General features: G+C 55.0%; 1 protein-coding gene across 17 annotated transcripts in view; it reads left to right on the top strand.

The window, feature by feature from the left end:
- CUX1 (cut like homeobox 1) overlaps positions 1–24,280 on the top strand; it is a 387,498-nt gene that overhangs the window by 300,375 nt on the left and 62,843 nt on the right. For 4 of the 17 annotated variants that reach the window (XM_079720355.1, XM_079720357.1, XM_079720353.1 and 1 more), the window contains 4 exons: positions 2,862–3,050; positions 12,271–12,329; positions 15,881–15,929; positions 16,644–16,740. In XM_079720355.1, the coding sequence (XP_079576481.1) occupies positions 2,862–3,050; positions 12,271–12,329; positions 15,881–15,929; positions 16,644–16,740 (394 nt within the window). Of the gene's footprint in view, positions 1–2,802; positions 3,051–12,270; positions 12,330–15,880; positions 15,930–16,643; positions 16,741–17,747; positions 18,420–19,557; positions 19,624–20,914; positions 21,017–22,410; positions 23,250–24,280 lie in introns of all 17 variants that reach the window. The other 13 variants (XM_079720356.1, XM_079720354.1, XM_079720351.1 and 10 more) reach the window with 8 other exon arrangements.

Below are 24,280 nucleotides of genomic sequence, written 5' to 3'. Positions count from 1 at the left end.
CTGAATCCACCTTTGCTTCCCTTCTCGGTAATGATCTCAAGGGCACCTGAACTGCCAGACGCTGAGCCCCCTGCAGTTTTCCACGCCCCCCCTCACCCCCCCCCACCCTACCCAGCACCTTGTGCGTCCTGTCCTACCATCCCCTTTTAGCTGGTGCCCACGGACCGACTGGCCCAGCTCCATCACCCAGGTGCAGGCCTCTCCCTCCACCCGCGGCCCCTGGTCAACTCCCGGGCCCTTGTCTGTTTCTTCCTCCATTTTTGCCGCGTCTTCACGATTGGACAACAGGACGCCCTCGTGTTGGAGATGGGAGTGAGCACGTTTGGGCTCGGAGTAGGATGATGTTTTCTATCTTAATTCCAAGGTCTTGCTGCTTTGGGGTATATTATCTCATCTCAACTTAGTTTATGTGAGACACAAATGGTGTCTGCTCTGTCATGAATGAGGCATCTGTGGCCCGGGTTCATGAGGTAATTGATGTGCCTGAGGTCACAAGGTCAGCTTGTGGCCAGGCCAGGCTGGGCCCCAAGAGTTGAGCAGCCAACTGTATCCTGGAACTGCCCGTCCCCCGGTACCCATCCTGGATCTAGGGCCACACCGAGAGCTCCTGTTTTTACACAGGTTCTCTGAACCCTCATCCCTGCTGTGATATGCACTCGCCCATTGAAAACCCCAGATCACCCTTGAGCTTGTTTTACAGATTCTTTCCCTAAGAGCACTTTAAACAGTTGCTATGGCTGCCATCCCTCAGGTTGGAAGATTGATAAATAAGTTAAATTAGATACCGTGCCACAGCCTAAACCCACCATGAGGCCAACCTCCCTGGGTATCGCTTTCATCGTGTCCCCCTGCTAAGTCCAGGCCCCTCCTGCCACCCTCCCGAGCAGTCACTTTCAGGTGCCAACATGCTCAGTCCTCCTCGAGCCGGCCTCTCAGCATTGATCACCCCTTGCTCGTGCCCTGCTCCCTGCCCCTCCCACCCCTGTGCCCGCTTGTGGGGTCCCCACCCTGAGACGGAGCCCCTCTTCTTCCGACAAGGTCCACCAGCCCGCCTACACCCCCCCTCCCTCCTCAGGACCCCCTCCACGTGCTCCTCTCCTGTCCTCACTGCTGGGAGGACTTGTCTGCGGTCCCTTGGCTCCTGACCTGGGTTCTGGCCAGAGTTGTTAGGGCGACGCTTCCTAAATTCTCTGTGGCGAAGGATGGTTTTATTTGTTTTGTTTTGTTTTGTTTTGAATTTCCAATCTGTTGCAGACTGATAGTTTTACAAAAGACAATAAAAATGTCACAGCAAAGTCAGATTGCTATAAAAGTTTCTAAACACTTACTCTCAATTTCTGTGCTTGTCTCACTGTGTACCAGCCACGGTGTGTGAGTTGGCACCAGTCCGTGGAGCCCACGCTGAACAGAACTGGTCTGGACAACATGTGCCTCTTTAATAAGTTGGCGGGAAGATGCTCACTGGGGCCCCAGGACCACGGGCAGATCTGCCAGAAGTCAGGGGAAGTGAAGGACTTACTTTATAACATTGTACAAACCAGAGACAGAAGGGGCTCACTTCTTTGCCCACAAAAGTTCACATTCTTACATGGTAAAGGCCTTAATTTCCTGGGAGGGAGATATGAAAAATTATTTCCATGGTGACTGGCTGTCCCCAAATGTGAAAACCCTGTGACAGGCACATCATGCATGGAATGGCAGGGCTGCCCCTGCCAACTGGGGCTGTAGCTGCCACTGTTTCCGCCCCAGTATAGGCCAAATCAAGGTGTGCAGCGGTGCACTTCCGGGGGCAAGGGGATGGCAGCGAGGGTGGTGGCGTTCTACACTGAAGTGTGACCCGTCCCCAGGTCGCTGCTGTCATAGGGACCTTGCAGTCCTGCCCTTCCTGTCCCCCTCAGTCATGCCCAGAAGTGCTCCGCCCGGCACTTCCAGACAAGCTTCCAGAACCATTCAGGAGCTATGATTACTTCTAAAACTTGAGAAGAGTACTGCTTTCATCCTTGAGAAGTGGAAATATGAATTTGACTTTAAAAAAAATACCTTTTCCCTGTTTTGCATTTTTTCCAAAATGAGCACATCTGAGGGGTGGGGAGTAAGTTTTTTAAAACAGCAATTATCAAAAGAATTCCTGCGCAAAGGAACCCCAAATATGCATCTTCCACATCTTTTAACTCCTTTTTTTTAAATGCTAACTCTGAGAATCAATTTGTCAAACAGTATCTCAGCTTCTAGATAACAGAGTAATGAATCAAAAGGACATTGCATCTCATCTTGTGGTAAAAAATCCGAATGCCTTGGAACATTCCAGAAGCTGTCCTCAGAACCTTCCCCTCTGGCGTCCCCAGCCATCAGCAAGGCCCCTTCCATCACCTCCTTCAGGTCTCTGCTCAGATGTCACCATCTCAATGCGGTTTTTCCCGACCACATTATTAAAAGCCCCAGCTGCCCCTTCCCTGCTTCAGTTTTTCCGTGGCATTTATCGTCATCCGACACACTCTCTGCTACTAATAAGCATATTTAAGGCATCTCATCCCTGGCCCATCCCACTGGACCAGAAGCCCTGTGAGGACAGGGACTTCTGTCCTTTTGTCCCCTGCTGTGTGCCTGCTACATGGTGGGTACTCGGTAAATGCTTGTCGAACAGATGAATCCAGGTGGCAGCTCCCCGTGCAGACGAGAAGGTGGGGGGGAGGGCGACGGGCAGGTGCGGTCCAAGCAGAGGCAGGACGTGATGCCGTACCATCCACACCACCAACCACATCCTTCGCACTGCCTGCTTCTCGCCTCGGTTGCCAGCACCAGTAACCCCAAGCGCCCGTCCGAAGCCGGCGCAGTTTTGTCATCTCCTTTCTCCTCCGCAGGAGCAGGCCATAGAGGTCCTCACCCGCTCCAGCCTGGAAGTTGAGTTGGCCGCCAAAGAGCGGGAGATCGCGCAGCTGGTGGAGGACGTGCAGAGACTCCAGGCCAGCCTCACCAAGCTGCGCGAGAACTCGGCCAGCCAGATCTCCCAGCTCGAGCAGCAGCTGAGTGCCAAGAACAGCACCCTCAAAGTAAGGGCGCCGGGGGCCCCAGGGGCGGGGGGTAGGGCCGCACGCGCACACCCCACCTCCCTCCCACGTGGCCCCGGAAGGAGCCCGGGCTTGGCACGGGGGGTCCGGCTCCCCGCTGACAACCCGAGCTCTTCAGCGGGGCACTTCGGCCCCCAGTGTAGTGACCACGGCAGGAGGTCTCGCCTCAAAGCCAACTCATTTGCCCCGCCGTAGCCGTTGCACACATGTATCTGGTTTTTGTTGTCTGCAAAGGTCATGGTTAAAATTCCTTCTCTTTTGAAAGCCGAAGTGACTGTTGGGGTTTTATCTCAGGTGAGCTCCAGCCATCAGCCAAGTCTTTCCCTCCAGTGAGACCAGTATAAGGAGGCGTGAGGTTCCCCTGGACATGTCACTCAGAAGCTCCATCAGGGCTCTTGTCTGGAGAACACCTTGTCCTGACTGACAGCAGGCATGGCAGCCTTGACCTCTGTGAGGCAGCCGGAAGCAGAGTCCTGAAGCCCAAGGCTGCAAGGCGGGATGGGCCTTGACCCCTCCCGTCAGCCCTTGCCCAGGTGGCACGTCCCTCCTGGTCAGCTGTCCTCACATGCAGCCCGTTGTAGAAACCCCGATCCTTGGTGCCCACAGCACGCCGCATGGGCTGGAGTGCCGTCGGGGCGCAGGCCATCTGCAGACGCGTTAGTGCAGCTCTGCCGGCCTTCCCTGGCTCCTGGAGAAGGCTGCCGGCAGGAGGACCCAGCACACCGAGACCCCCGCCCGCCCTGTGCCCAAACAACATGAAAGCCGGGGGTTCGTGGAGGGCACATCTGCACCGAGCCCTGTGGGCCCTGCTCCCTACCTGCAGGGATGGTTTTGACCCTCAGGCCTGTGCCAGGCGCCGGGGCCCGGAGCGTGGTGTTGCTTCAGCACGGGGAGCTCCCACCATCAGCCGCTGGTCTCCCTCCTGCGTCTTTAGCAGTCTAGCCGAAAGCTAGATCCTCTTGGGGCTTCTCATAAATTGGTGTCCCAAATTCAGAACCCAGAACCTTTTACATTATATTTTTTTAATTACACTTTATTTAAGGTATTCCCAATCTGTTGAAGTTAGCATAATGTGGAGATAGTCGTGGCACCAGGGACTCCTCAGTGGTATCTTATTTGACAGGGAAGAGACAGGACCGGCGAGGGCGCGGCATCCACTCTGCCGTCCCCGCTCCATCCGCCCACGGGGCCCCCCCGCCCCCGCTCAGCGCCCATTCGAGGTGGGTGTGAATGGATAAGTGACCGACTGCCAATTATAGTCTCTGTGCTCTAAAGAAAGTGGATCAGAGTTGGTTGTAAAAATGTCAGGAAAACTTTTTCTTATGTAAAGTAATTCCAGAATGTGGTTAGGCCCATTTTGATTTTTTTTTTTTAATTGAGATTTTGTTTTTTTCTCCATGCGTGACCATGTTTCTGAGGCAGAACTCAGTCTCCAGCAAGTCTGTCCTCCCGGCAGCCCCCTGGCCTGACCTCGCTGGCGCCAGGGTACCCACAGCTCATCCTCACTAGATCCTTCTCTGCCTCTTTGGGTGGATTTCGTCCACTGTCTGAGAAACTGCTGGGCGGCCGGGCCCCACGGAGTAGACGGTCCTGCCGGGATGGGGAGATGGTTGAGGCCCGGTCACACTGAGGCTCTCATCAGCCTGCACACTGAGTGCCAGTACTCACTTTTTATTTCCAGATTCAGTGTCATTTCCTCATGTTAGAGCCATTTCTGACCCCAGCAGTGGCCCTGCTATTGGATGATTGGCCTTCCCCTCCTTTGTTACGGTTAAAGGCTTCGACTCAAGTACATGATGCGTTTGACTACATGAGAGGGAGGCTGTAGACCTTACGTTTTTTATTATAGAGCAATTTCTTCTAAATCAGTTAAGGTTTTAATGTTTGCCTTCACCAAAAATGAAACGCAGTTTCACAAATTAATGTTCTTTATCCGTATCTTGGGGGAATTCTTTAATACTGTGCAGTTAATGAAACAATTCGGCAATACTTCTTCCAAAATTATTACTCCCATATCTTCATCTGATCTAATAATCAAAACATGTCCTCTAGTAACAAGACTTCTCTGATTTTAATTATCTTAACCCCTTGTCGCCAGGAGTGAAGCTTTCCCTGATATCGAACCCACACGCAGAAGGTATCAGCCTTCCCCAAACGGGCACGTCAGCCTCCCTCGCCCAAGGGAATAAGGTTAATTGAATGAGATACTTCCCGGGGCTTTTTTTTTTCTCCTAACGTGTATAATTTATAGTCTCAAATCTAAACTAAGCAGCGAAACAATTACTAGAAAAATATTTTATGAATGAGACCTGTCAAATCGGCAACCTGATGCTTTTGTGGCGGGGGTCTGAGGCCCAGCCGTGGTGGCCGCTGGAAGCAGCCGGGAGCCACCCCTGAGCTTCCCATTTCCTCCTCCTCCCGCTTCCACCATCCCCAACCCCCGACACCTCGTCTTTTCCATCTTGGACAGTGCTGTCCAACTTTTTGGGCTCGGGTTGGGATCTACGTCTGAGGATGCTCCAGCCTCCAGCTGTCTCTCAGCATCCTGGCGTGGTGGGTGGTTTCACCGTGATGCTGACCATGACCTCGGAGATAAATGCTAATGTGCTTGATGACGGTCACTGAAGGGATGCGGGGCACTGGTCTCACAAGGGCAGGAGGACAAGTCTTTTTTTTTTTTGGCCATGCCGTGTGGCATGCAGGATCCCAGCCAGGGATCGAACCCGCGCCTGCTCACGGTGGAAGAGCGGCGTCTCAACCACTGGACCGCCAGGGAAGTCCCATGGACAAGTCTTGAGATTATGGAGTCTTGAGCTGACTGGGGGTCTCCTCCACCAGGACCCCTTGGGGGTGCACTCTGTAATGGATCACGTTTGGGGACTAAGTGGTTTGCTTTTCCGAGCACCTTGAAACACTCCCTCTTTGCGACTAATGCTTTCTTCCCTTCGCCTTCATAATTGATTGATAATTATGAGGATAAATTGCCAATTGGATGTTTACCAGTCTCTCTCCCCATGCTCTACTTTTTCAAGCCAAGTTCACCATCACTAGCCGCATACAGTGGTGCATTCCCTAACCTTCAGATAGACATCAAAACCAACTCAGACGTGGGAGATGTTTCTTCCTGCCTGATCTGACGAGAACTGCAGCACCGTGCAACTTGTCAAGGATAATTCTGTATTCATAATTAATGAAACAACCCGACTGCCATTACAAGGCTGCTGTTTCTGATAACACTATTCTGGGGTCTTCTGTTGGAACACTTCAGTACAGAGGCCGTGTAACGCGGCAGTCACCTGCATTCTACTCGCTAGGGCACAGGAAACAATGCTACCAATAGCTCAGGTTTAAGATGGGTGTTTGTAAGAAAGACTAACTGAGGCCAATCTCCCCTAGGGAGAAATGATATTTTCTGCAGATGCTTTAAAGATCAGTACTTCTCACTGACCAGTACTTCTCACGGGGCGGGTGGGCAGGTGGGCAGGTGTGCTTCATTCACCTGGGGGCCTTTTTCCAAACTGCAGAAGCCTCCCCAACCCTCCGCACCCCTCACGCCACCTCCTGAGGTTCTGATGGGTCCTTTTGAGCCACTGTGGGGCACACTGTGTCCCTCGGGGGGTGGGGACAGGACAAAAGACCGACAACCACTTCTCTGCACTCGTTCAGCGCCTTTAATTCTGGATGCTGCCTCTTTGGTTACATAAGTTCCCTCACCGGCCGTGTGTTTCCTCTGCACTGGGGCTGCCCTTGACCGCGTTTTAACGAGCATCTCATCATCGTCTCAATGTGTGAAGCTCCGACATCCACGTTCCGTTGGTCGCTTGCCGCGGTGGGCACGATGATAATCGCTGTCTCGGGGAGGAGGTGCCAGCCAGCCCATGGCTGTAGAGGGGAGGCCTGTCCCTCCATGGCCCCTGCCCTCCCTGGACGGCACGAGTGAGTTTTAATGTCACACATCCGGTATCAGAGAGCCCAGGAGCCGAGCCTCCCTGAGCCTTGTCCTGGATGCATCTTGAAGGCACTGTGAGCACAGATTGAAGGCAGCAATCTGCAGTTGAAGGAAACAGTGAGCCTTCCACGGGGAGGAGGGGGGTGAAGGGGGCCCCGGGCAGGGAAGCAGCAGCGGAGATGCCCCAGAGGGAAGAAATCGAGGGCCTCTTCCCTCTGGGGCATCGTGCTAGAGGCCTCAAGGCCAATTATCTGCATTGAGGTCATAAGTAAATCGCTGCAAACCAGTGGGCATTACTGGAAATGCTTCAGGGAGCTAATTGTGGGAATCTACGGTGAACCCTCTTAGACACACGTGCCCCTGGTCACTGGGTGAGTAAATCTAGATACTCACCTGCAGATGATCCCCAGCTTGTGGCCCACTTAGCCGACCATACAATGTCCAAGTAGCTGAAATATTGAGCCAGGACCCTCCTGGACTATGATGGCACCATTCCATGAGAAGGAGTTGGCTCCCGTCCGCCCTGTGCCTGGGTCACAGCTCATGGAAGTTGGAGGTGACTTGTGATGGGGTTGCCACACAGAGGTCCCCCTTTTCTCTCAAGAGCCACACTTCTCCAGCTGGCAGCAAGGCCTCCAATGTCATGGTCACTCTCCCCACCCCCTGGCCTGGGGGCAAGGGAGTCTCCCTTTTTTGTCTTGCGTCCTCAGCCTCCCTGTAGTGCACGCACAGCGCCCACCTGGGCGTCCCTGGGCTTCTCCCCCAGGCCAGCCTCAGCAGATCCTAAATTTATGTAACTGCCACCTCTCACCAAGGAACAGTGGAGACCTGAGGGGATCCCCGTTCAGGTGAAAAGGAGGGGCACGCTGCCTAGTTCCAGACCCCAGAGAAGCAGAGTCAACCTCAGACCCCTGCCCAGACCAGGGAGCCCAGTCTCACCCGCTGGGTTCTAACTGGTGTCCCCTCAGCCCCGGGGTCCACGTCAGGGTGAGGGGTCACACACCAACACCCCTAACCTGAGCTGTGGGTCTTCAGACAGCACTGCCGAAAGCCTGGCTCCGATTATCCCAGAGGAAGAAGACAGAGCTGCCTGAAAACTGCAACAGTCGCCTCTCCGGCCCCGTCCGTTGTGTGGCAAAGGCGTGTTGCTGCCTTGACCCCTTGCTGTGCAACCCGGAGGACGAGGTCTTTCGAGGGTCTTTGCATTAGTCTCTGTGCCAGAGGTCCCTTAAGTTGGTAGCCCTAGGCCCCATGTTATAACTTGACTAAGACAAATATCTTTTATAAATTCAGTGCCTAATTAGTTGCACACCAAAATGCTTTGCATTTTAAATTAAATTACCTCATTATTTGAGTCTTAGCCAGGATTTTAAGAACTTCAGATAGATCATGCTTCTAGCAATTCAAGAAACATTTGATGAGCTCCTACTAAGTTCTGGAACCACATACGTGCTCTATAGTATTAAACGTGTGTGATTAATGTATCATAAAACCACCGTGTTTGAGGAGTGCTTGCAGCCTGCACTTGTGCATCCGACATTTCCTCACCACTGTCCTTTGGAAACTCTTCTTCTTACTTTTCCCCCCTTCCCAGATGAGGAAGGTGAGGCCCGACAGGCTAAGCCCGTCACCCAGGGTCACACTCAGCCAAGTGGGACTGAGCTAGAAGCCCAGCTCCGCCCTAGACCTTTCCTCCCCTCTCTATACAGGGTCAGAGTGAGTTCCTTTACAAGAGCACCTTTTCAGGAAGGCGACCCGCTTGCCAGATTCTGCATTCATGGCGCAGGATGTGGGGCTGCCTTCCCTGCCATCGGCATCAAACAGCCAGAGCTGCTCTGGGCATCTGTCCTCCTCCATGGATCTGCCAAAGAGCAGCAGGGACGCTCGGAGGTGGCAGACTGGGATGTGGAGAACTTCATAAATGGAGCCCCTGGATTGAGGACCACAGAGTGTCTTCAGAACCATTTAGTCATATTCAGTACCACCCACCAGGGTTAAAATAGTCATAACTACAGTAATAACAGTCACCATTGTTACTGAGTGCTTTACCACAGGCTAAGCACTCAGTATTGCAGTTGGGGCTCTTGTCTCTGCACGTTCCACATCCACGGATTCGGAAGGCCAAGTGCCCTACGCCATTCTGTATAAGGGACTAGAGCATCTTCAGATTTGGTACCACAGGGGTCCTGGAGCCAAATCCGCCGTGGGTACCAAGGGACGACTGTTTCATTTAGTCCTCAGGAAAGCACTGTCCCGTGGGTACCATTATCCCCATTTTATAGATGAAGAAACCGGGGCTTAGAGAAGTTCAGTGTCTTTTCCAAGGTCACTCTGCAGCTAAGTGGTGGAGCCAGGACTTGGCCTGGGTCTGTCGGGCCCCAGCCCACCGATGCCTCACTGCTTCCTGCACTTGCTCTGGGCAGTCTGGGCAGCCTCGGGCTCTGCCATGGCCTTTGGTGCAGACCCCTTGTGGGTTTTTGTTTTTCTTTCTTTCTCTGGACGGACAGACAGATGCTCTGCAGACGTGTCGCGATAATTGAATAAGATGACATGTGGGGTGTGGAGCTGGGCCTGGGATCTGGCCCACTGCTTGATGAGCATCGGCAGAATCCTAGGGAATAGTCTCCAGAGGAGCGACGGCCTGGAGCACCTGCTGCCCTTTCCAGGCAGGACCCTCTGAAACCAGACATTACGGGCGCCCAGCAAGGAGTTTCTGGCCAAAGAACAGAGCTGAGGGCGCTTGGGATCTTGCCTGCGTGGGCCCACGCCACCTGCCTCCTGCCCCGGCCTACCCCCAGCCTGCCGCCACACACAGGGTCCTGAGACAGCGCTCCGCTGGGAGCTCGGTGGGGACGGGCTTTGTGAGGTGCCCCCCACCAGGCCCCCGTCCAGGTGTCTGCTCAACAGAGGTTTGCAGGCACCCTCTTGGTTTCTTCCTGACTATGCTGCCCCCAGGCAGTTGGCAGAAATTTCAGTGGAAGCTGTTTGGTTCTCAGTGAAAACTCATATTTAACCAGACAGATTCCAGCCCGAAAACCTTCTGATCTGCGCTGATGGAAGGCCTGCAGCTGTGCTCTCAGGGAACCCGCAGCAGGACCTGGCAGCGAGAGTGGTCCCGCATCGAAGGCCCCTCAGTGCCAGCATCTGCACCAGCTCCTTGTCTCGTGCCCCTTCGCTCAGTACTTGGAGGTCACCGGTCTTCCCGTCTCACAGATGAGCCGCTGATTGACGTGCCCAAAGGGCCTGGCTCGTGAGTGACAGAGCTGACTCCACGTTCTGGGCCGTGCCAGGTCCAGAAGCTTCGTGTCTGCCATTCTTCCTGCCCGTCTCCTGTTCTCTGAACATGACCACTTTCTATGCGTGCTCTGCGTGCAGCGTCAGTGAGTCCCGCCCTCCGAAGGTGCTTTGCGTCCCAGCAGCGCTGGGCAATCTTGTGTTAGGAAGCGCTTCCCACTATCCGACCACAGGGAGGAGAATGAAAGAATCACGTCTTCGTGAGCACCTTCTCGGCATCTTTTGTCGGAAAATGAGTGCATGCTACCCTGTTTGATTATGTGGAGAAACCATTGTAATACAGGCAAGAGGTCTTAAAAAGGAACTAGGGCAGAGCAATTCTACACAATGGAAAATACACACACAAGAAACCGGCAGAAAAGGCAACCGCCGGCAAAGGCAAAAGGAAAAGATGGGCTAAATGGGGCCACGTGGGATTCAGGTGAGCATCAAGGCTAGTGGGCCAGGTAGGAATCTTCTCCCCAAATTCTAGAATGTTCTCAGTCGGCTTTAAACTGTGATCATAGACGTGGCTGGTCAAGTAGAGCCTAGAAAGGTAACTAGAAGCCTTGGGGATGGGAAGGGCCTGTTGATTTAAGAATTGGAATTTGTTCACCCCAGGCTTGGAAAGATGCTAAATGGTCAGGACCCCCTGCTGGCTGAGTCTGTGTTTTATGTCATGCTGTCCTACTTCCCACAAAGAACTCCTTTGGTTGAGGGGGGAAGGGCAAAAACAAACTAGGCCAAAAGCACCTTCACAGAAGGAAGCAAGCACCACCCTGTGCTGACCACTCTACAGCAAAGGCTCTTCTTGGCAAGAAGGCCCCGCAGGGCTCCGGGCACAAACAGCCACATGGGTACCAAGTGAGCTCACAGAGGTGAATGGAGCACAGCAGAGCATCACCGTACCTGGGAAGCTTGCCAAAGGGGCCCTGACCTTCCCTCTGAAGGGCATTCTAGGGCCAGGAAGTCAGCCATGCCCAGCCGTGGCCCTGCTGGCCAGGGTGCCCTGCGAGGGCCCTCCCTGCAGGACCGTTTGTTGGAGAAACCACTGACCACCCAGCGGACCGGCCTCCACTGCTGAAATCCCCCACGTCTGGGGGGATCTCTCCAGAAATACAACCGCATTTTCCCTGGTGCCTATCTGATGCTGACCTCAGTGACAAAAGGGCCGTATCTCTTATCAGCAGGGTCCCATCAAAGGTGATGACAATTAACCGTACGTGTCAGCTGGCCTCACGTAGTTTGTGAAAAGCCACACGCTGCTTTTAAAACACCAGGAGAGCGTCTCTTCATCCTGTTGGCCATTTTGTGGGATTTCATACAAAATGGCCTTTTCCTTGTTCGGTTTTCCACTTCTGTAAAGCTTTTTCCTTCTACTTTCATTGGGGTTTATGTTACAACCTTATGGTTGCCGTGTCTGTGTCTGTGTGTGTGGTGTGCACACACACCTCTGCCCACTCAACATCAGGCAACAAGCAAAGGACAAGGGACGACTCCACAGTTGTCACCTTTCACTGTGCATGTCTGGGCTCCCTCGGGGCTGCTGGATGCTTTACAGGGGACATAGTCAGTGAAGGGTCTTAGCCCGTTGGGGCTGCCATGACGGGATACCAGAGACCAGGTGATGTAAACAACAGACACTTTTGTTTCTCACAGTTCTGAGGCTGGAAGTCCAAGATGAGGCGCCAGCATTTTCTGTGTCTGTTGAGGGCTCCCTTCTTGGTTCACAGACGGCCGTCTTCCCACTGTGTCCTCACATGGTGGAAACAGTGAGGGGCCTCTCGGGGATCTCTTTTAAGTCACTCATTCCACTCATGACCTCAACACCTCCCAATAGCGCCCCCTCCTGATGCCATCCCCATGTTGGGGGTTAGGATCTCAACATTTGAATTTGGGGGGACACCACATGCAGTCCATGGCAAAGCCCATCAGCCTTTTCCAGACACGACCACTAATAAAATCCCTCTCTGTTTTCAGCAACTGGAAGAAAAACTCAAAGGACAGGCCGACTATGAAGAGGTGAAGAAAGAGCTAAAGTAAGTTTGGAGATGCCGCTCGGCCATCAGGGCTCGTTGGGGACATTTGCTAAGGAAACACCGTGTCAGTGAGGGGGCAGCCGCGGGGTCCTTGGCTGACGCTTCACCACTGGGCCACATCCGGGGCTACTCAACATGGCGGGTGTTTGCACTCAGACCTACGCCTGAATTCTTTGGACTTTTTATGAAACTCTGTGCATAAAAATTGCCAATATGGGCTTCCCTGGTGGCGCAGTGGTTGCGAGTCCGCCTGCTGATGCAGGGGATGCGGGTTCGTGCCCCGGTCTGGGAGGATCCCACATGCCGTGGAGCAGCTGGGCCCATGAGCCATGGCCGCTGAGCCTGCGCGTCCGGAGCCTGTGCTCCGCAACGGGAGAGGCCACAGCAGTGTGAGGCCCGCGTACCGCAAAACAAAAAAATTGCCAATATGCACGGAATCAGGGGAGATACTGCCTTTATAGGAAATATAAAATATGAGCTTATTTTTTAGCTGTAAGTTCCCCAAACAGAAGGAGAACAGACCAAGGAAACATTTTCCAGTTGAGGCCTCACACCTCCCTGGCTTAAACTATGGGACTTTCTTCCCCCAGCCTCCACCCGAGAGGCAGCAGCTGAAAGCTTGTCATCCTTCGGTGCTGATGCTCACGTTCTCACGCTTAGAAGCTCCCTCCTTGGGCCCCGGCGCCCAGCCTGACGCTCCCGCCTCAAACTCCTTCCCCTGAGCTGCCCTTGGCCCGCCTAGAGCCCATGGGCAGTGCCCCGGCAGTGCACACGGCCGCCCCTTGGCCTCCCTTGCCTCGAAGAGTCTCACCCGAGCTGCCCCCTCCTCCCCAGCCAAGTTGGCAAACGCTGCAGAGGAATCCCTGGGCCTGGGTCCCTGCAGGCTCCAGGCCTCACCCCTGCAGCTGGCCGCCTCTGCTCCCCGGGGGCCTTGCCACGCCCTCGGCATACCCTTCTGCCCCCAGCGGCACCCCGACCCCTCAGCAGACCCCCCAGTGCTCTGCCTGACGGAGGGGACAGACGCCTGCGGCTCCCGGAGCCTTTGCCTCGAAACGACTCCTCTGGTCTCGGCTTCTCCCCGCCGTCTCTCCAGGCTGACCCCACCACGCTGGTCCCTGCCTTCCTACTCCTCCCATCAGCTCTTTTCGCTCTTGCTGACATTTTTAATTTCTCCTTTTAAAATAAGCCTACACCCACTCCCCGTGCTGTTCTTCGGATTCTTAATTCCATTCCCTCGGGTTTGCTAAAAAAGCCCACTGGAAGGCCTCTTCGACCTTCTCACCCCCTGCGTCAGCAGTCTCCTCCCTGGCGGGGTGACTCCCGGGGGCTCCGCTCACTTCTCTCCCCGAGCATCCTCACCCCCGTGACACACCGGGCCTCTGCACGCCTCCTTGGACAACCCCTCAACTCTCTGCAGGTCCAGCTTCTTTGAGCTCTGTCCTCTGCCCACCCCATTTCCGGGAGGTATATTTTTTACTTCTCTACCCGCCTCCCCATCCCTTTCCCTCTTCTTCCAGCCTCAAAAGAAAAAAAAAGGGCTTCCCTGGTGGTGCAGTGGTTGAGAGTCCGCCTGCTAATTCAGGGGACGTGGGTTCGTGCCCTTGTCCGGGAAGATCCCACATGCCGCAGAGCGGCTGGGCCCGTGAGCCATGGCCGCTGAGCCTGTGCGTCCGGAGCCTGTGCTCCACAACGGGAGAGGCCACAACAGTGAGGCCCGTGTACTGCAAAAAATAAAAAACAACAACAACAATGTGTGCCCTCCCTAGTGTTGAATTGGAAAAACTGACTTGAAGGCCTTCTCCCAAGCCCCCGCCCTTCCCAGGCTGAGGCCAGTCCCACTCCTGCTCCTCTGAGCTCACCTCTCTCACAGAGAGCCAAGGCTTCTTGGCCCCAGGCTGCTCCCTCCCAGGTCCGCCTGCCGGGCCACTCGCCGGCCCTCACCCTCTCCCAGGACAGCCTCCCACATTCCTGCCAGCCCTTCTGCTACATCTGCCCACCACGGCCCCAGCACAGCCCCATTCAGGTGGCTCTTCTGCTAGAAGGTGTCCCTGGCTTCCCAATTCCTGGTGATCCACACGCCCTCTGGATGCACACCAGCGCCCGTTCCGTCCCATCTCTTCCCCTGAGGTCCCCACCGTACCCCACCCCAGGAGTCTGTAAAGCATTTTGCTCCTTCAAGGCCCTTCAGAAACACTGACATCTCATGAGACAGACCCGTCTCCTGCCCGGGTTTTCTCCCGCTGGTGCTGTTTGGATTTTGTCTTCCACCCAGAATCACCTGTAGGGTCCCTGAGGATGAGGAGTGCTTCTGAGTCTGCACAGCACCAGGCGCGTAGTAGGCTGTCGGTAAACTTGGTGAATAAATGAAGAGACACTGATGTTTTCAGTATAAATTCAGATGCACTTAGTCTTTTCTCACATGATCCTAAAGAGGCCCTCAGACAAGAATATAGCAGCAAACAATGTGACAGCCACGAAGAAAAGACAGGCTTGTCCAGACTGCTCGCCTCTTCTCTCCTGGCTGATGCAGTGCGGCCCGGGGCTCTTAGGATTCTTGGTAGCAGCTCATCATAAAACAGAATTATGAGCTCCTCGTTCCCGTTTTGTTAGTTTACACGACAGGGGCCACTACAAAGATACAACCACAGGGAAGCCAAGAGCGGTCGGCTCCTTACTCAACCTCCCGGGGGCTGTGGCACAGAGGGGACCCCTGGGCCCTGGGCACGCTGTGCTCTCCGGACGGCACTGCCGTTGATCTTAAAGAAGGGCCGAGGCTAGAGTCACAGCTGGGAGAGTGCAGGAGGCCCGGTGTCCGGGATGGAAGCTGCCCTCTTTCTCACCTTCCCACCTCGAGCATGAGGGGAGCGCCTGGGCTCCTTGGGGCCACGTGGACCCACAGGAAGAAAGCAGTGTCCACGTGTGCAGAGCGCTGCGATCAGCAGTCCCGGGCACCCGCGCTCACTCAGCTCTCGGACTTGTTGACACAGGCCGAGACCGGAGCAGTTTCCATGGTAAGGAGAACAAAGGAGACGTAAGCCCTCATGCCCACACCTTGGCAGTGGCTCCTTCCCCAGCCTGGGCTGCAGACGGTCCGCTGCCGCCTTTGAGCCATCCAGCGGTGGGACCTCGCTCCTGGCCCATGCCCGGGCGGCAGCTGCCAAGTGTACCTGAGGGGCAGCGGCCAGGGGCTTCGGTTCCTCTCCCCGGCTTCCTCATTACAGCTTTTTCAGCCCTTCTCAGCTTTACAAATACATTCCACTTGCAGCAGTGTTACGTCTGCCTTCAACTTAACTTTAAAATTATACTCTGAACAGACCTGGTGTGATTCCATATGGAATGATTTACATGCTGGGCAAGAAACTTTCGCTGGCCAACTGCTAGTCGAATAGTTATTCCAGAGACGCTATCAGATGATAAAGCTGCCAGGGAAGTTGTTAAAGTTGTCAGCTCCTCGGTTCCTGGAGAGCAGGAAGCGGTGATGTGACCGCTCGTTAGTGCGGCTGCCCCCAAAGGTCCGAGCAGGGGTAACGGCTCTGTCTTGCTCTCCGCAGCATCCTGAAGTCCATGGAGTTTGCTCCGGCCGAGGGAGCTGGGACGCAGGTACATGGTCTCCCTTTGCTTTCCGTGTGCGTGAGCATCCGCGTCACTGCTTCACCGTCGCGGTGTTTCTCCTCAAGAATATTTCACCAAGTGAAAGCAAATTATCTTTAACTTAAAAGGGGCAAGAAGAGAAAAGTTAGTGTCTTTCAAACTGGTAACTGCATTCACGTGAAATTGCAGTTTAACCTGGGCAGGTCCTAAGGACGTGGGTACACACAATTCCAGGTTGTGTTAAAAGATCAGCCCCAAATGGACTGACTGACTTAGGAATTTTTATTATCTACTGCCTCACGTGGACAAGAAACGGGCAGGATGACAATGGCACACGGTAACCCAGTGGCCAATTAAAATTTTAAGTCATCACGTGGAGGCCCGCTCATGATGCCCAGAAGGCAGCCTCTGACTCTCGGTGGCCGGCACCCAGAAGAGATCACCTTTGCAGGCCTTTCTGACAGGTTTACGGCTCCCATTGCTAACAAAGCGTAGGTCTAGATGCTCGGATTTGGGTACAGAAGAGGGAATAATTAGCTGTCTGGAAGCTGTGTGAGCCTAGAAAGAAACTACTTCAACTGAAATGAGTTATCTCAGAAACGAACTCGAGTGTTCTCCACGTGCATGGAGCATCCTCGGGGGGAGGGCGGGGGGTGGTCAGGTCAGAGCGGGGATCCTGGGGGTCCGGCGGCCCCGCGGTGAGCCCCGCTCTGCCCCGTCTAGGACTCATCCAGGCCCCTGGAGGTACTACTGCTGGAGAAGAACCGCTCGCTGCAGTCCGAGAACGCCGCGCTGCGCATCTCCAACAGCGACCTGAGTGGTAGGTTGACAGGGTCTCGCGTCCGCTCGGCCCTTCCCGGGGTCGAGGAAGAAGAAGACAAACCGTGAGTCTGGGCCGATGCATGGCGGGCGTCGCCGGGCGATGAGAACCTTGACTAACGAGTGTCCATCTCCTCCTCGTCCTCCTCACCCCCCCACCCGCCCCCACCCGCTCCGAGACGGTCCAGGCGAGGCTCGAGGCCGCAGGGCGTCTGCAGAGCGCAGGCAGGGCCATGCTGCGGGAGAGCCCACGAGGGGCGCTCGCTCGCGGACGGTGGCTTTTCTGGTCTCTTCTTGGTTGTGCGGCCTCTCCCGTGGTGTTTCCGGGGCTGCTTCCAGGGCCAGGCCCTGCCCTTCCCGGCTCAGTGGAGCTTTTCTTCCTTTGTCAGGTTTTCCTTGGGAACGCCTCCCCCATCCTTAGCCTTTCTTTGCTCGTCCCAAAGTGGTGGCGTCACTGACTGCTTCGGGTTTTGACAGCTGGTAAAGCGTTTAAGAGTGTCTCGGGCTCCGATGATATTTCATTCTTAAAATGTGCGTGCCTTCGATCGAGTGGACTCGGTGCGGTGCATTCGCCTCAGAGCAAGTTGTGTGAGAATCCGTTGGTCCCAAAATGTCAGTGTTTGCTGCTCCTCAGGTGGGGCCCTTCTGGTTATAGCTCAAATGCTAGAGGCCCGATGAGAGGCCCGCGACCTGCCGACTCTTTACTGTGTGTGGTACCGACTCCTTGTCACGTTAGGAGTTTGAGTCTATGTCAAGGGGAACTCTCCAGGCTGCAACGTACAAGAAAGGTGCAAACATGAAATGCATGTTGCTTGTTTCGGGGGGCCTCGTTTGGCTAATTTAAAAATTCAATTGAAAAACAAACCAACACACCTCATTGGCCCTTGTTAAAAAAAAAAACCTGCACTTTTTTTTTTTCCCTTTTGCGGGGCAAACTTTGCATCTTGGTCTTGGTTTTTTTTCCCTTTTGAATCCCCCATAATGCATTATGTTTGCCCTTCCTTGTAGGGTCAGCCAGGAGAAAAGGGAAAGACCAGCCTGAGAGTCGGCGTCCTGGACCTTTGCCGGCCTCCCCTCCTTCTCAGTTGCCCCGCAACACGGGGGAGCAGGCTTCCAATACTAATGGTACACACCAGTTCTCACCAGCGGGGTTAACGCAAGACTTTTTCAGCTCATCCCTGGCAAGCCCCAGCCTGCCCCTGGCTTCTACGGGAAAATTTGCACTAAACTCTCTCCTCCAACGACAGCTAATGCAGTCCTTCTACTCCAAGGCCATGCAGGAAGCAGGAAGCACAAGCATGATTTTTTCAACAGGTCCATACAGCACAAACTCCATATCTTCCCAAAGTCCATTACAACAAAGCCCAGATGTAAATGGCATGGCCCCGTCTCCCAGCCAGTCAGAAAGTGCTGGGAGCATCTCCGAGGGCGAGGAGATAGACACTGCAGAAATCGCCCGGCAGGTGAAAGAGCAGCTGATCAAGCACAATATCGGACAGCGCATTTTCGGACACTATGTCTTGGGACTGTCTCAAGGGTCCGTAAGCGAGATCCTGGCCCGGCCCAAGCCGTGGAATAAACTGACGGTTCGCGGCAAGGAGCCATTTCACAAGATGAAGCAGTTCCTCTCGGATGAACAGAACATCCTGGCTCTTCGCAGCATCCAAGGCAGACAAAGAGGTGAGAGACTCACGGCTCGGTGCCCATGTGTGAGCCCGTCATGGAGAGGGGTGTGTGTGTGTGTGTGAGATGAGACATTTTTTGTGCATCACATCAGGTACAGCTCTCAGTCCTGCCGTTGCCGGAGCTCAGGGCCGAGGGGCACGAGCTTAGGCTGTTAGACTTGTGGCGGGGAGGGGTCTGGCCTCTGAAAATCGCTCAGCACCTCACGCGTAGTAAACTCGCTATTTCAATACCACATACTGAGTCGGAGGGAATTCCCTCACGCTCGACGCTCTGATGCGTTTCGTGTCCAGCGATCCTTCCGGCCTTAGGTGCTGGCCTCACATGGGGAGGGGCCCGTGGGTACCACCCGGCCCTAGAGCAGCAGCATTGGCCGGGGGCGGTCCTCACGTAACGCTGGATCCACGCAGAGGGCAAGCCGACCACGTGCGCCCCCCTCCTCCCTCCGCACCAGTGGCAGCGAGGCCCACGGTCACAACTCCCCGTGTTTACGTCCCGCTAGTGATCTGTTTAGCATTACCGGCGAAACATGCCTGCCTTGAGTAAAATACATGAAAGTTGTATTAAAACACGCTTCCTACCACCCCGCCCATAAAAAGATAAAAAGTCCGTCTCATCCCTAACTGCAAGAACTCCTTCCCTCTTGAACGACAGGGGATCCTTCTGCTAAGTCAGCAGTGATAGAGAAAGGGACTCTTCTCAGACGCACTTGAGATTTAGACTCAGAGAAGGGAGACGCTTCAAACAGCGTCCATTTGCACAAAGGGCACCGAGGCTTTCACGGCGATGTTAACCAAAATTGACGGTCTTTGGATGATTAATGCGAGCTTTGTTCCGGGGCTGGTGGGCGATCCGCTTGGCGGCCCTGCTCCCTCCGTTTGACCCCCGTGGTGCTGGTGCCGCAGGCCGCCACCTAGGTCCATCTAATCCCCTTTGGTGGCAGAGCCGTGGCCTCTGTGAGCTGGTCAGCCAGGGAAGGGCCTCTCCAAAGTTTCTAGTGACTCCCAAGTGGCACAGGCAGCCCTGAGCCCTCTCTGTAGTGACAGGCGGCTCAGATTTCATATCACGCAGCCCATATCGTCAAAACCACCATCCCCCTGATTGTTTTGTTCTTACCACACTTGTTTTTCAACAGAGAATCCAGGCCAGAGCCTGAACAGACTATTTCAGGAAGTACCGAAACGAAGAAATGGGTCTGAAGGTATGTCGCAGGCAGGTGTTTTTCTTTGCAGTTAGTAACCTAGGAAGCAGCATGTCCTTAGCTGTGTATTTGGGTTAAAACTGTACAGTGTGATTCTGGCCTGGAACCTGATGGAAAAACAGAGCTAGTAAGTATAAAACAAAGCACGGGTTCAAGTACGCACGGCCCCTTCCCCCTGAGCTGCCCGCGCTCTACCGAGCGCAGGAGGGGGCGGCACCACTAAGATGAGCCCCAAAATGCGAATCCCCCAAAACCTGCCCCCTTCTTAGATTCAAATTACGCCTTTCCCCCATTTTCTCAGAAGCAGGTGAAAGAGTAACATTTGTTGCTCTGAGAAGAATCAGGTGACTGAGTCAGATGAGATACTGCTGCTTCCTTGTACCTTCCCTGAACTCTGAAATGTGTCGAGGGCATGACAGAGGGGACAGATCCCAAGTGGAACCTGCTCGCCAGCCCCCATGGCGCTCTTGATGGGGTTTTGTCCCGGTGGTTTGCTTGTTTTTAAATGGTTTAATGTGGCGGTTCACACTTAGTGAGGTAGTGACCAATTCAAACACGTGGACGGCTTCCGGGAAGAACCGGGGCCAGCCCCCGGGCCGTAGTAGCTTCAGTGCATCTGTGCACGTGGCTGCTCGGCAGAGCATCACCATGTGACCGAAAGATGGAATTCTTGTCCTTTAGGCATGTCCGCAGGCTTCTCTCCTTGTTCATAAATTTTAAAAAGATAGTATGTGATAAGAGACCCGAAAATTTTAACTTAAGCCTTCAGCCTCTTCACCTTGTACGAGCAAAGGATAGCGAGAGAATCAGCCTCCACCCCTTGCCCTCTCTGCCCATTTTTCCACTCTGGGATACTGGCCTCAAGGACACGTACAAAGCCTTGAACGTAGTCCCAAGCCAAAGCAGCTGTTGGAGTTGTTTTTAAATGACTCACAGAAAAAGCGTTGCCTTTTAATCCTTCATCTTCTTCTTATACGGGATTAAATGATACGCTCTCCCTGGTCCCACCCCAGGGGTGAAGTCCAGCTTGGATAATGTGAGAGCTTGTTCCACTGGCCGAATACTGTTTGACGCCAGGTGGAGTCAGTAGGAAGCCCTTCCTGCCCCGGGGCTGTGGTACCTGCTGTGAAGTTGCAAGCACAGCAGGTACAGGTAAACGGGAGGCCACGCCTGCCTCTGTGTCATCACCGGCCTCAACTCGGCAGCTATTTATCAGAATGACGTCTTTGTGCAGCCCTAAGTTTTGTTCCAGGTGTGGGTTTGATGTCATTGGTGTGGCTTCTCCCTGCAGGTAACATCACCACCCGGATCCGAGCCTCAGAGACTGGGTCCGATGAAGCAATCAAGTCCATCCTGGAACAAGCCAAAAGGGAGCTGCAAGTACAGAAAACCGGTACGGAGTCCAAGTCTTCGACCACTGTCTTCCACACTTAGTTGAAAGAATTGTCATGAGCGTTCTGGTCAGCAGTAATTAACTTTGTTAAAAAAAAATAGAATGTATGTTTTCAAGCCTTTAGGCAAGCAAAGAGGGGAGCAGGTCTGTGTGATGTCTATTTTGCTAATAGTTACCATTCTAGGTCATTCCCTAGCATTGACTCAAGAATGTACCCCTGGCCTAGAATCTCCGTGACTTAAATTAGCAAGTAGTTTGTATCAGATTCCCTTTTTTTTTTTGCGGTACGCGGGCCTCTTACTGTTGTGGCCACTCCCATTGCGGAGCACAGGCTCCGGACGCGCAGGCTCAGCGGCCATGGCTCACGGGCCCAGCCGCTCCGCGGCATGTAGGATCTTCCCGGACCGGGGCACGAACCCGCGTCCCCTGCATCGGCAGGCGGACTCTCAACTACTGCGCCACCAGGGAAGCCCCCAGATTCCCTTTTTTAAATGCAACACAGGCTTTTGCTACTTGGGTATATACTTGACCACAGCTGCTTTATGGAACAGACGTTGCCAGGGGGGAGCAGGAAGTGTTAAAGGGTGGATGTCCCCACCTCTGCAGTCAGCCGGCTTCAGGAATTGGCCCTCAGAGCTCCCTGGGAGCTGCCTTGTATAAGAGAACACCCACATTTCAGCTTTTCTGCGGCTGAGCTTTGATTGAGAGGCGCGCCAGGCTGTAGATTCAGCTCAGACCTTCCGGCGGAGAGGAGACCTGAGTGCTCAACCCGGGGTTCAACACAGACACACCCCTGCCCTGTGCCCACGAAGCCCTGCTCCGTGGAGTCCTTCTACCACAGACGTGGCCGTGAGGCCCCACCAGGCCTGGCTGCAGGCAGCTGTGACCGCTTAGCACCTGCCACCACCTGGTCACTCCCCTGGGTTCCTGAGCTAGGGCCTGCCCACTGCCCCCCACCACTGGCCCTCCCCCTTCCCCTTGGTGGCCGCACCGTAGTCACCCACCTGGAAGGGGATCTGAGCTAACAAAACCACTGGAATTTTGGGATATAGCACATGAGAACGTTAAGTTTAAAGTCATCCCAGAAAGAGAGTCACAGAGCATTTGCACACGTACCCCCCCTGCCCCGCCCCCCATCACACTCGTGATCATAACTTACCCCTTCGGCTGGTGTGTCGCGGAGGCCGTGTGGTCATACAGCAGGCGCGTTGGCCCCTCTGTCACTGCTCGGACAGGGTGCGTGAACGTTTCACGACGGGGGAAACGTTGGAAAAACAGAGCCGTGAGGTTCTCCCCAGTAACCTGCATGCGGTGGCAGGTCGGGTCAGGATGAAGTGGAGTGAAAAAGCACAGGGCGGTGCCGCCACCGTCTCACCTCTGTGTTTGCTCCGCAGCAGAGCCAGCCCAGCCTTCCTCGGTGTCCAGCAGTGGGAACTCGGACGACGCCATCCGCTCCATCCTGCAGCAGGCCCGCCGCGAGATGGAGGCCCAGCAGGCCGCCCTCGACCCCGCCTTAAAGCCAGCGCCGCTGTCCCAGACGGACACCGCCATCCTGACGCCCAGGCTAATGCCTCCCTCGCCCATGTCGTCAGTACCCGGTTACTCTCCATTAGCCGTCTCCCTGAAGAAGCCCCCCTCGGCTCCCGACTCCAGCGCCCCCGCTCTGCCCAACCCCCCAGCCCTGAAGAAGGAGTCGCAGGACGTGCCCGGGCCAGACCTCCCGGGGGTGGCCGACTCCGCACAGGGGGTCCTCAGACACGTGAAGAGCGAGCTGGGCCGCAGCGGCGTGTGGAAAGACCACTGGTGGAGCGCCGTCCAGCCCGAGAGGAAGAGCAGCGCTCCCCACGAAGACCCCAAGGCTGAAGAAGCCAGCGGCGGGAAAGAAAAAGGCGGCGGCGGCAGTGGTGGGCAGACGCGGGCCGAGCGCAGCCAGCTCCAGGGCCCCTCCTCATCAGAGTACTGGAAGGACTGGCCCAGCGCCGAGTCGCCGTACTCCCAGAGCTCAGAGCTGAGCCTCACCGGAGCCAGCCGCAGCGAGACACCCCAGAACAGCCCTCTGCCCTCCTCCCCCATCGTGCCCCTGTCGAAGCCCACCAAGCCCTCGGTCCCTCCGCTGACCCCCGAGCAGTACGAGATCTACATGTACCAGGAGGTGGACACCATCGAGCTCACCCGGCAGGTGAAGGAGAAGCTGGCCAAGAACGGCATCTGTCAGAGGATCTTCGGGGAGAAGGTAAGGGACTCGATTTGGGAGCCTGGGTCTTCCCATTTCCCTTCACTGCTTAGGACTGCGTATCTGTCTGGAGGATGTGGCCGTCGCCCGCTTAGTTAACCAAAGAGCATCGTGGCTCGTCCACTCCCAAACTTCCGGGGAGGCTGGCCAGTGAACGCTCCATTTGCAGCATCCCCGTTGGGGGCCAGGTTCTGGGTGAGGCCCTCTCACCCTCTGCGGTCCTTTAGATCTCTTGTCACACTGTGAGGGGGTGGCAAAGTCGCCATTTGACAGATGAGGAAACCGAGGCTCAGGGAAGTTAACTGTGTGCCCCAAGCTAGCAGGTGACTGAATCGAGTTCTGTCCCCCCAGCCAAGTGGAGCCCAGAGGCGCCTCTGCAGGCTGTTTTGGCCGAAAGGATCTGATGTGATCACAGAGAGAGACGACCAACATGCAGAGAACCAGAAGGCACTCGATAGAAACAGCAATGTAAAGCATAGTTGTACCTCTCTCATAATTCAGAACGTGCTTGGGGCGCCTTAGGGGTGAAGCAACCTGCTCAGGGATGCACAGCTAGAGGTGGCACGGGCAGAGCTGCACAGACCCCAGGCTGTGCCCAGGACTGGCCCCGAAGACCCTTGTTTCCACATCGGCCTTCCCTGGCTCATGAAAGGCCATGGTTTGTGGATGAGCTACCAGACCCCTTCTGTTCTTGGCACTTCCTGGTCACTGAGATTCTGGATAATGGGGATTTACCAGGCCTGCAAAATATAAGATAAACATAATACCCCGGGATAGTCTTAGATTAAACAATGAATTGCTGAGCATAATGAGAAGCGCTCCAGTCCCCTAAAAGACAGCCTCCCCAGGACTTCCCTGGTGGCGCAGTGGTTGAGATTCCGCCTGCCAGTGCAGGGGACGCAGGTTCGAGCCCTGGTCCGGGAAGATCCCACATGCCGCGGGGCAGCTAAGCCCGTGTGCCACAACTGCTGAACCTGCGCTCTAGGGCCCACGAGACACAACTACTGAAGCCTCCGCGCCTAGAGCCCGCC

The sequence above is a fragment of the Hyperoodon ampullatus genome (genome assembly GCF_949752795.1).
Source record: "Hyperoodon ampullatus genome assembly, chromosome: 14".
NCBI classification, from domain to species: Eukaryota; Metazoa; Chordata; class Mammalia; order Artiodactyla; family Ziphiidae; genus Hyperoodon; species Hyperoodon ampullatus.
Note: the sequence above shows the minus strand (reverse complement) of the source record. Positions and strands in the feature narration are given on the sequence as shown.